The sequence below is a fragment of the Mytilus galloprovincialis genome, chromosome 4 (genome assembly GCF_965363235.1).
Source record: "Mytilus galloprovincialis chromosome 4, xbMytGall1.hap1.1, whole genome shotgun sequence".
Classification (NCBI taxonomy): Eukaryota; Metazoa; Mollusca; class Bivalvia; order Mytilida; family Mytilidae; genus Mytilus; species Mytilus galloprovincialis.
This window is the reverse complement of record NC_134841.1, coordinates 30,357,075-30,369,597: the sequence shown is the minus strand read 5'-3', so window position 1 is coordinate 30,369,597 and position 12,523 is coordinate 30,357,075. Positions and strand designations below refer to the sequence as shown.

General features: G+C 31.4%; 1 protein-coding gene across 4 annotated transcripts in view; it reads right to left on the bottom strand.

The window, feature by feature from the left end:
* Window positions 1-9,692: 9,692 nt before the first annotated feature.
* Window positions 9,693-12,523, bottom strand: part of LOC143071846 (CREB-regulated transcription coactivator 1-like) — a 37,230-nt gene continuing 34,399 nt past the window's right edge. For all 4 annotated transcript variants that reach the window (XM_076246456.1, XM_076246452.1, XM_076246454.1 and 1 more), the window contains one exon: window positions 9,693-10,060. In XM_076246456.1, the coding sequence (XP_076102571.1) occupies window positions 9,840-10,060 (221 nt within the window). In that variant the 3' untranslated portion in view covers window positions 9,693-9,839. The remainder of the gene's footprint in view (window positions 10,061-12,523) is intronic.

Below are 12,523 nucleotides of genomic sequence, written 5' to 3'. Positions count from 1 at the left end.
AAAACAGATGTCAAGGTAGATCTACCAAACATCCACCTATTGACAAAACTGTTGATAAAACACATGTCAAGGTCGATCTACCAAACATTCACTTATTGACAAAACTGTTGATAAAACAAATATCAAGGTCGATCTACCAAACAGCCACTTATTGACCAGACTTTTGATAAAATAGATGTCAAGGGTGATCTACTGAACACATCTACTTATTGACCAGGCTGTTGATAAAACAGATGTCAAGGTAGATCTACCAAACATCCACCTATTGACAAAACTGTTGATAAAACACATGTCAAGGTCGATCTACCAAACATTCACTTATTGACCAGACTGTTGATAAAACAGATGTCAAGGTTGATCTACATAATACATCCACTTAGTGATCAGACCCTTGATAAAACAGATGTCAAGGTAGATCTTTCAAACACATCCACTTATTTATCAGATTCAAAGACCGATCTACCAAGCACATCCACTCATTGACCAGACTGTTGATAAAACAGATGTCAAGGTCGATCTACATAACACATCCACTTATTGATCAGACCCTTGATAAAACAGATGTCAAGATAGATATATCAAACACATCCACTTATTCATCACACCCTTGATAAAACAGATTCCAAGGCCGATCTACCAAACATCCCCTTACTGACCAGACTGTTGATAAAACAGATGTCAAGGTCGATCTATCAAACACATCCACTTATTCATCAGACCCTTGATAGAACATATTCCAAGGCCGATCTACCAAACATCCACTCATTGACCAGACTGTTAATAAAATAGATGTCGAGGTCGATCTACCTAACTTATTCATCAGATTCCAAGGTCGATCTACCAAACATCCACTTATTGACCAGACTGTTGGTAAAACAGATGTCAAGGTCGATCTACAAAAACATCAACTTATCGACCAGAAAGTTGATAAACAGATGGCATGGTCAACCTTCTAAAAGCAAACCTCTTTTCTACCAGACTGTGGATAAAACAAATGTCAGGGTCGATCTACTAAACATCCACTTATTGACCAGACTGTTGATAAAACAGATGTCAAGGTAGATCTATCAAACACATCCAATTATTGACCAGACCCTGTTAAACAGATGTCAAGGTCGATCTACTAAAATATCTTCTTATTGACCAGACTGTAGATAAAAAAGATGTCGAGGGCGATCTACTAAAGCATCCACTTATTGATTATTGATCAGACTGTTGATAAAACAGATGTCAAGGTCGATCTACCAAACACATTCACTTATTGACCAAACTGTTGATAAAACAGATGTCAAGGTCGATCTAACACACACATCCACTTATTGACCAGACTGTGGATAAAAAAGATGTCAAGGTCAATCTACCAAACACATCCACTTATTGACCAGACTGTTGATAAAACAGATGTCAATGTCGATCTACCAAAACATCCCACTTATTGACCAGACTGTGGATGAAACAGATGTCAAGGTCGATCTACCAAAACATCCACTTATTGACTAGACCCTTGTTAAACAGATGTCAAGGTCGATCTATTTAAACATCCATTTATTGACCAGACTGTGGATGAAACAGATGTCAAGGTCTATCTACCAAAACATCCACTTATTGACCAGACTGTTGATAAAACAGATGTCAAGGTCGACCTATCAAATACATCCACTCATTGACCAGACTGTTGATAAAACACATCCCAAGGTAGATCTATCAAAACACATCCATATTGACCAGACTGTTGATAAAACAGATGTCAAGGTCGATCTACCAAAACATCCACTTATAAACCAGACTGTGGATGAAACAGATGTCAAGGTCGATATACCAAAACATCCACTAATTGACCAGACTGTTGATAAAACAGATGTCAAGGTCGATCTACCAAAACATTCACTTATTGACCAGACCCTTGTTAAACAGATGTCAAGGTCGATCTACTAAAACATCCACTTATTGACCAGACTGTAGATGAAACGGATGTCAAGGTCTATCTACCAAAACATCAACTTGTTGACCAGACTATTGATAAAACAGATGTCAAGGTCGATCTACCAAAACATCCACTTATTGACTCGACTGTTGATTAAACAGATGTCAAGGTCAATCTCCAAAACATCCACTTATTGACCAGACTGTTGATAAAACAGATGTCAAAATCCATACACCAAAAAATCAACCTAATGACCAGAACTCTGAGAAAACAGATAGCAAAGATGATTTACCAAAAAACATCTACTGACTGACCGGACCCTTTATAAAACAGATGTCAAGATCGATCGACCAAACACATCCACATATTGAACTGAAGCTTGATAAAACATGTATGACTTTCATCAGTACAAAATCATAGGCTACTTGTCAAATTCTGGATGTGTACCCACAAAGGTATCTCAAGTGTTCATTGTTTACTTATTGAAAACATATATAACTGATTCCAAGTTAAATTGAATAAATACAAAAATCAGAAGCAGATTTACAGGGTAGCCCAGGCCTACTTTTTGAAAGTTTGTTTGATTATTTAGGGAATCACTGATGCATGACTGTAGCAGACCCGTCTGTCAGTAAGTTTCACCTTTATTATGAAAATTTCTAGACCTGCTACTGAGAATATTTGTGCATATGACAATATGCCCTCTCACACTATTTCATTTCCATGTTCAGTGAACTGCAAAATCTGGTTAAATGCAGAGTTTGGAATAATGTTATTTATACAGTTCTAATAACAATGTATATGTGTTTCTAGTTTCAAGTTGATGTAACCTTATAACACAAGGACAGACAGATGCAGACCATAAACAGTATGCACCACCATACTGCAGGCAGTGTATAAAAAGATATAAATTGGCCAGTAAACACCATGTTCAATAGAAATATAATGATTACACAGATATGTGTCTCTCCGTTGTTATTTTGATAGCATATTGTACAGGTGGGTTTCTTCCACCTGACCTTAACACATAAAAACAGGTTTTATCCACCATTTTCTAAATAAGAAAATGCCTGTATCAAGTCAGGAATATGACAGTTCTAACTTGTTATCCATTCCATTAAAGTGTTAGAGCTAGTGATTTTGTGATTTTATTTTTTTCTATTTGAATTTTCTTTGGAATTTCAATTTTTTTTGTAATTTTACTTTTTACATCTTTTAAATATTTCAATGCCTGTACAAATTAAGTGTGACGGACAACAAATGAAACAACCAAGCCTATTTTGATTCCTTACAATTTCAGCAACTTTCAAAAATTACAATAGTAAAATGGCTCAATATCTCTACCTGCAAAACTTACACAGCTCAAAGGAGTTCAGTGTACACACATTTTAATGTAGTTTACAATTACATTGTATAACAAAATCTTGTTCTTAATTAGTAAAATTTGATCAACAACCCTTACTCTAATTATTTAATAAGTAAAGGTTCATTGAACTGTCTGCATAACAGATCTAAGAACAATTGGGTATCATAGATCCCTCTAATGAACATGTGATAAATAAGACAAGAAATCAAAATGTAAGTACATATTTATTTCCAGTTTAACGAGAAGTCTCGCTGCCTGGACAACGGTCATGTGACAAACAGATGACAACAATGATGAATCCCTCTTTACAACGGTAATAAGCCGGACTAAAAAAAGATTGGACATACATACAAAAGATGTATTTACATGAGAAGGCTATACTAAATTAGCTACGATTTAGAAATATTGTACGGGAAAAGTAAACACTATAACAATCTTCTCAGTACATATTTCATTCAGATTACCGGTACAAGTAGATTAAGATTTGGTCAACAGAAAAATAGATTTTTATACATATACATATTTTTAAAAAGACAAATATAATATTATAAATTATCACAAAGTCAATATAGAACAAACAATATACAACCGCAAACATTTTCGCGGTCATATAAAAATAAGTACTTTGAAATAAAATAGAATCTGTATGTTCATATAAATACAAGAATCAGAGAATCAAATGCAGCCTCGGAACACAGCTACCTCAATTGAAAGGTTTTTAAAAATTTGTATCTTTTTGATCAAAATAAGTTTTTAGCTAGGTACAATAAATCTGACATAGATGGTCTTACATCATGGCTTTTAACCAATGCTTATATGATTAAAGGTTGTGACAAATTTACAACACTGATTTTGATTTAAATGCTTTCACATCAAACTTTGATAAATAAAAAATTAAATCTGTGATTAAAGTAATTATACATATTCTATAGCAACTAGAAGCAAATCTAGAAAAATGTTATTGTCATAGTCAACATAATCTTACATAAAGAAAACAATAATTTCATAAAATCAATAAATTAAAAAATCTGGAGCTGCAAAGTGATTCAGCAGCAACAATAAAAATACCTTTGTTTTCATGACAGGGTTGGTAGAAAGACAATTATTTTATCCTCAATTAGTTACTTCGGATAAAACTATCAGACTAAATAAAATGGTGTGTAATCAATAAACCAAATCTCAGATAGAAAAAGTAGCATAAATATTGGTAATGTTAGGAAACACAAGTTTATTATTTGGATTAAGTCGACATTAATCTACATTTTTCTTTTTTGTATATAAAACTACTACACCTTTAATGAATGCATCAATAGAACAGTTAAATATTATATTTTTGTGACTGGTTTTCATTGAGTTTAGGACAGGTGATAATGAAATTAAGTAAAAGTCTTTACAACAAATTATATATCAAACCATGACAAGATTTTATGTAAAAAAAATGAATAAAAAAAGACTTTCTACGCCAAATCATTACATTTAGAAATAAAAGTTAAAAATATTAAAAACTTCATTTCTCTCAAATAAACAAAGTGAGAATGTAATGAAAATATGAACAGATTACCTGATTTTAAAAGCTTTTTAATTAAGTTTGTTTACAGGTATATTTCTTAGGACAGAGAAACCCTGATAATGAAGAAACCAAAACTGTATAGTGTACATGAAAATTGACAATAATCCTGCTGTTACTGTTTTGTTTTTATAAATCACCATATTGAGTTTGAAACTACTTTCTTATTTTCCAAAACTGATCCCAATATTGTTTACTCATTTTTCTAAAAAAAAAAATGGTAATTAAATAAATCTAACAGTGTTGATCCAAATCATTTGGACTGTAAGAATTTTTATGATTGACCCCTAACAGTTGAAGGAATACTCCATTGAACAAATTTATCAACCCCTTTAAATGCAAGCAAAATGAATATTGTTTATAAAGTACTTTCATTTTTTGTTTGCCTTTACCAACCAAGTCTACACCTTTGTCCCTGTAACACCTATTAATTACAGGTAAATTTGTCATGGATTGTAATTGTTATACCATCACAGTGTGTGTTATTCTATAGCTATTTATTTCTAATAAACTCTTATAAATAACAACAAAAATAAATAGAATTTGTATTATACATGTAAAGTGCAATAAGAAACAACAGTTTTTGTTACCGGTATCATAAATAGATTGTTCTTTAACAAAGAAAGTACATATGTGCCATTCAAAACTATTTGTGTGTTTATTAAAGAAAACACACATATAAACATAGGTAATCTATGATTGGAAAGTATGTCTCAATATTCTTTTGACTGAATGCTCAGTTACTACTCGAGCCTAATTTCAATACACGATTAAATTATCCTACTTCATAAAGATGCAATATCAAAATTGGGTGTAATACAGACCAAAATCGATGAAGTGTAGACTATAGGTCAGAGTGACCTTTTATAGAGATGATTCTCTTATTTAAAGGTGTCAAAATATGACTCTGTTATCTATCTTTACAAAGTCAGTGAAGCATGAAAAGCAGGTAACAGAAACCCACTTTTGCCAGGATGCCTTTAACTTAACACTCATTTGAACAAGTTGATTAATTCCATTACCTCTTGCTTCTGAGATATCAATGTTTATGTGAAACTCCACAAGACTCTATGGGGCATTAAACCATAGCCAAAATCATTGAACCATGAAATACTTGTCTCATAACCTTCTTGTAATGCTATTTACTTCCTTATATGAACACATTGCAAGATTATCTCCTTTTTAGTTGTCTGAAGATGCAAGTTTATATTGATGTCAAGGTTCTCAAAAAAAATTCTCCCTTACCTTTCTTCAGGTGAATTAAAATTCAAAGATTAATTATAGTATAAATAAAGAAAACAAGTCTTTTTAAAAATTTAACAATAGAACAAAATAAATATAAAATAAGACTAAAAGGCAGCTGTGTTCAATAGAGAATTATGAATATAGCTATAGGGATTACATTAACAGTCTACAAGGGCACATTTAGAGGGACATCAAATGAAGAAATGATACTCAGCATCACCATTAATGAGCAATATGTAATGAAAAAATGTAATATCATGATTCGTAATTTACATTTGTACATATGAAGTTTATGTTATGTTAATTTAGACAAATTACTCACGAAAAAACATTACAATTTACAAATTTTTTGAAGTAATAAACACAGATGAGTTATTTAACTGGTAGGATTAAGAAAATGGACAATAAATGAAGGCAAATGTTCTCACATGTTCTTCATGTCTTAACATGGCATACTGTGAAAGAAATCAGATGTAAAAATTACTCAGCACTAAAAATTGTTTAAATACTAATTTGACTGAATTTGCCTACATATATGAGATGATAAAACAAAATGAAACACACAAAACCTTAAGTTATCAGTTATCTAGTCATTTAGGAGATCCTATCATATCTGAACTATGAATATATTATATGGACTAAACAAAAGGAAAAACAGGTTAAATCTCTTTAACAATTGTACTTGCAGCTTCCACTTTTCCCCAACAATTATACAGGAAAAAGTCCCATTATTTATTTTCAACTTTACCAAAACTTCTCCCTGTAACAAAATTCCTTGAGCCCTTCTATTTCACTTAAAGCAAACTTTGTTATTTTGACAGGAGTTTATCATTTTCAGAATGCATCTTTAGTAAAATGGCCCCATGCTCCTGGTACCTTTATTGACCTTAGGTTCATTTTTAACAACTGATCCCTTTTATTTTACTACCGGTATATTATATGTCTGTCAGAGAATTATAAGATTTTAAATATATTTCAAAATATTTGCAGAAATGTCTTTCAATATTTTCTTATTTATAGATATAAGAAGATATGGTATGAGTGCCAATGAGACAACTCTCCGTCTAAGTCACAATTTGTAAAAGTAAACCATTAGGTAGAAGTTTGGTCTTTAACATGGTGCTGCCCTTGGCTCACACCGAACAGCACATTTATCATCTTGAAATGGCCTTATCTTGTCAGTGTTTTGTGCACGCCTAGAGTTGGTTTCACAAAAAAAACTTACGATTAAGATTGATAGTAAGTCATGAACAATTCCATATACTTAAGATCTTAGTCGTAAGTTGTTTTGTGAAACTGACTCCTGATTAGTATAGAAAATACTGTGACTAGATAATTTCAGTTGACAAACTATTTACACAGTGCAAACTACTATATGTCCATGTGAATTCCTTGAAACCACAATTTTTCATCCATAAATTTATATATTTTGTGATAACTTTTGATGGCAACTATCATTCTTAAAAATCAAAAGAATTTTATTATTTATCATTTCAGTAATTTTCCAAAATATTATTGTCTAAAATAAGCCTCACTTATTTATGACAGATACAGTTTGATAGAAGTAGACGATCATGTTTGGTATCAAAATATTTTTCTCTAGATATCTTATATAATTCATTCAGAAGATTCATCTAAAACTTTGTGTTATGATTCATAGAATAAATGAACAATGTTCACACATATAGCACTTGTATGCTTCACTGGGTATGGCATTCACACTCACACAAGTTCATTCCAGCAGATTTATATACTGATATTTATATTACAGAATTGTCTGCTATTAATTTATCAACTTGTATATAGAATAAATATTTATGATTACTAAAACAAAATATTATAGATAAACGCTGCCATTTAGATCAATGCTTGAATAACATTTATTTAAGCCGTAATTGATATCCAATATTACATTACTTTGGAATCTGACCTATGTGAAATAAATAAAGCTGTGCATTCTCTGTAAAGCCTCTAATTCAAACTTTAAGGGGTAAATAACAAATTTTAATAGTAAAACTTTCAGAATTTCTTAAAAATGCATTATTCTTGTGTATTCAACACTTTTACTTTTAGTTGTTTGTGAATTGTATTCTAAGATCTTAATGTTTAATTTAAATGTTTCAAAGTCAATGAGATTTCTGTTTTAAACCTGAAGAAATTGAAAGTAACATGTTGTTTTGGCCAATTAACTTCCCTGTCTTTCATTTTGTAAGGATATTATATATTTTAGAAGTAATGAAATAAAATAATTTTTTGCAGCAATTACACTATTCAACACTAATTTTTAGTTATTTAGAGTTGAAGCAAGTATACATTGTCCCAAAATATAAAAATAATGTTTATAAAGTCTAGAAAAAGAACAAAATATCTGGATTCCTCAATTAGTCTATCCATGTCACACTAAATACTAAGTATTAAGAATTCAAAGCATTTACATTGTCAAACATATCAATCAGTAACTTTATCACCAGTGCTTTGGCTACATTTCATCATAATTGGTTAGAGCCAAAGTCATTAGCATTAGTGTGCTTCAACAAATAGAAACGACTCCTTAACTCTCTAAAGTGGATGGTTACATACAATGTTAGTCCTTACTAAAACTTTGAAATACATGATATTATAACAAATATTAGAACATGAAATTGTGATGTCATAATCCTAGCTTTATAATATTTAGATAATATTCAAAACAATATGTAGTGTCACCATGCCATTTCAATAAAACAATTGACTGAAACATAAATAAAAACGCTGCGTCAGATATAGAAAGTACATGTCATATAAGATTTACAGTACTTTTTTTATACACAGAAAGAGATTTTTAAAATCCCTTTCTCAACCACTAGCTATCTATTGCAAAACAAAAATGACAAATAAACTTTGATCAAACAATTAACGAGAAACATAACAGTAATACTTAACAAACAGCACAGTATCCAGCACGTTCATCAGTCAAGGTCAAATATAAACTAACTTCATAGGTCAAGGTCAAATATAAACCAACTTCATCAGTCAAGGTTATATATAAACCAACTTCATCACTATTCATCAACTTTCTTTTATATTACATTAAATACAGGTGTATATTGTTGTTACATTCTAAAACTTCAAAAGCATGATTCAGCTTAATACATTGACAATTTTACATATCTATTTTAAACTGTTACAAATGTATTCCTTTTCTAAAACAAAATGTTTAGAAATATAATTTATTCACATGATCAAAGATGAAATTTAAAATATCACAATAACACATAAAATTTCGAAGCTCTGTATCCTTGATCATGTGCTTAACATTTTGTTTTAGAAAGAGAAATTGTGTATCACTACTTGGCTTTTTTAAAATAATATCTCACTTCATTCAATGCTACCAAATAAATGTCACTTTCTTTTTTCTCTGTAAAATAGGTTATTTGAATATTTTTATTACCCTGAATGAGGATCATTTCAATGGTATATTTGATTGGATCATTCTCACTGAAAAGTCAATTATCCAAATTAACTAGGAAATGCAGCAGAGACAAAAAGATACATGGTCATCAAATTATGACTTAGTTAATGCCCATATTAAAATGCTTTCTCTTACACAATGTATAACAGTAATGACAATGTCACCTAATGAAGTTGGTTTACATTAAATAAGGATGGAATGTCATAAGCTTTCAGATCACCAAAATATAAAGGTTCTTCTCCTCCTGTTCTTGGTCACCACACAAGGAAGAATAAGTGATGGCATCCTACAATCTATCAAGTTTGAATGATTCTTCGGTAGCTGGATCAGTTAAATTATTAGGATCCGATAGCAACTGCAATTCTTGTAAATCTAATGGGTCAAGTCCAGCTTTTAAAGCTTCCACAGAAGGAAAAAGGTCCGTATCAAATCCATCAGGCATTCCAGTTATAGCATTTCCTAATTCTTTAGCAAAGTCTTGCTGTTTACAATACAAATCATCAGCACCTAAAATATAAATAAACAATTTAGGTCAAGACGTGTAAACACCATTTCTAGACTATCTTTAAATAGATTATTTTAAGTACTACTCATGATGTTGCTTTACAATGGCAAAGAATATATATTCCAATACAGATTCAATATTGTAAAAGCATACACAGAAAATATTGTATGAATTTTATGTGCAACTACTTTATTTCAACCCATGTATTTGTGTATCAACTTCAAATTGTTAGTTCAATAATATTTTCTGCATCTGTGAAAAATTGTAAATTCTGGTCTTACATACCTGAGTTGTTGCATGATTTTATTTTCAAAATTTAAAACACAAGTATTGAATCTCTCTTCAGATATGAGCTTTAATAATTCCTGTGGTATGCACAAGGATTTACCTATTTTACAATATCAGCCATGGTATTTTGTAGACCATATATTAACCCTTCACATATACTATTGATCATCTGGGCATTTTATTGCATTTTTTTTTGTGTGTAACTAAACAGATTTATCGATTCCTGTAGTGGTATTTGCAAAATATTCCAGTCTTGTGAAGACATTTCCCTGTCCAGAGAAATTTAACCTTTTCTCAATGTTTTATTTTTCGCAAATACCCCTCCGGACACATATTAATCTGTACAAATATTGCATTGCACCAAGTCACTAATGAAACCTTCTACAAATTGTTGCTAAGAACTATTTTTGTGCAAAGGGTGTGGCATTCAAATAGCACATGTATCATATCAGATGTGTATGAGTTTTCTTTTTGCAATAAAGATTTGAATATAATTATGTTGAATGTATGTCATATCAATTATAGGTGTTAAATGTCATTTTCAACTAACTAGTTTAATTTCATATAAGTAGTATTGATACAGAGATTGGTGTAACAATGCAATCCTTTATCACATACTAGAACATGATTGGATGTTCTTTCATTACATTTAAATTGGTAATGTATTTATAAGTCAATTGTTGTTCAAATTGTAAATGCTGAAAAATCACTGTAACCTACAAAACCTTCAACTATGAATACCTTACGGTATCCATTGTACAAGGAGTATGTTGAATAGGACAAATCTGTTTTTAATTGACAGTTGTTGACCCAATTCAAAACTTGCTCAGTCTTTATTATCTCTTAAGCTTATTTAAAATCCCTCCGCAATGAAATTAGTTTGCTCGTCTCATTCTTATGCATTTAGTTCAGGCAAGATACCTTATTATCGCTATTTTGCGCATTTTTCCTTTGATCTTTTTTTGTGATAATTTTTATATCATGCTACTCGCTTGAGATGGAAAACTATCGCTAGAAACTAAGGACGCACGTGATGTTGCTAATGAAATTCACAACGTTGTCATAGGTAAAATAGCGATAAACAGATTATCATTGGTCATCTCAACTCAATAGACCACTTTCAAGTTCATCCGTCACCGGAAAATACTCGTCAATTAGGCGCACCTTTGTGACGTCATTTACCAGATAGAGGTGGTCGCCTGTATCCCTGCACTATCAACATTCATCAAGCATCTAAGTGATCGTCATTGTGCAGGATAAACTAGAAATAATTTTTGTTTCGTAGGTACTTAAGCTAAATTCCCTAATGACATTAGTGCTGATTGTCAATTATGAGAATTTAGTTTGCCAAATAAATTGTGCAATATAGTAGTATAATTTTCCAACCACTCGCTCAACATTGGAATGGAAGTGACGATGCCCCTAAACGCACGAATGATGTTCACTGAAACCAGAGTTTTTGACGGAAATGCATCGAACTCGAAAGTTGTCTATTGCTTTTCTAGCTTTCGCCGTACCAGCTCAAGCGAGAAAACCAATCTCGTTGAGATGATTAAAGATAACCTATAATTATACTGTGGATTCATTACTATTCATTGGATACCAATGTTGTGGATTTCTTGGGTACAGTTTTACCAGGAAGTTAGATATTCAATGAATGACACATTTTCTTAAGGCTTGTGCAGACTTTGGCAAAAAAAAAATCTGATATCCACGAACATGTAAGTTTTCCATACTCTATGAAATGGTACCCACAAAAAAAAAATGAATCCACAGTATATGGTTTGGCTGCCTTTTGTAGGGTTAGCTTACAAATGCATTGCCATCCTCTTTGTTTAACAAGTGTTTGTGTAATATGCCTTTTTGTAAAAGACAGCAATGTTAGAGCTGCCTTATGCATTATTTGCAAGCCTCTGTCTTCTTTTGAATGGTCTGCTGATCTTTTGGTTTGGAAAGCAGTTTGTATATGATGCCCCATTAAGTATATTTTTCTAGTCTCTTTGGTAAATGATATGTCTTATCATGAATTTTATGCTGGTCTCCTTATTTTGGGTAAGTGGCATGTGTAAGATGCAGTTAAATGCTATCATTCTAAATTTATATCCATACTCATTTCACATCACCTTGTCCTCGTCCAATTCATATATGGACATTTAACACAAGCTCATCCATCAATT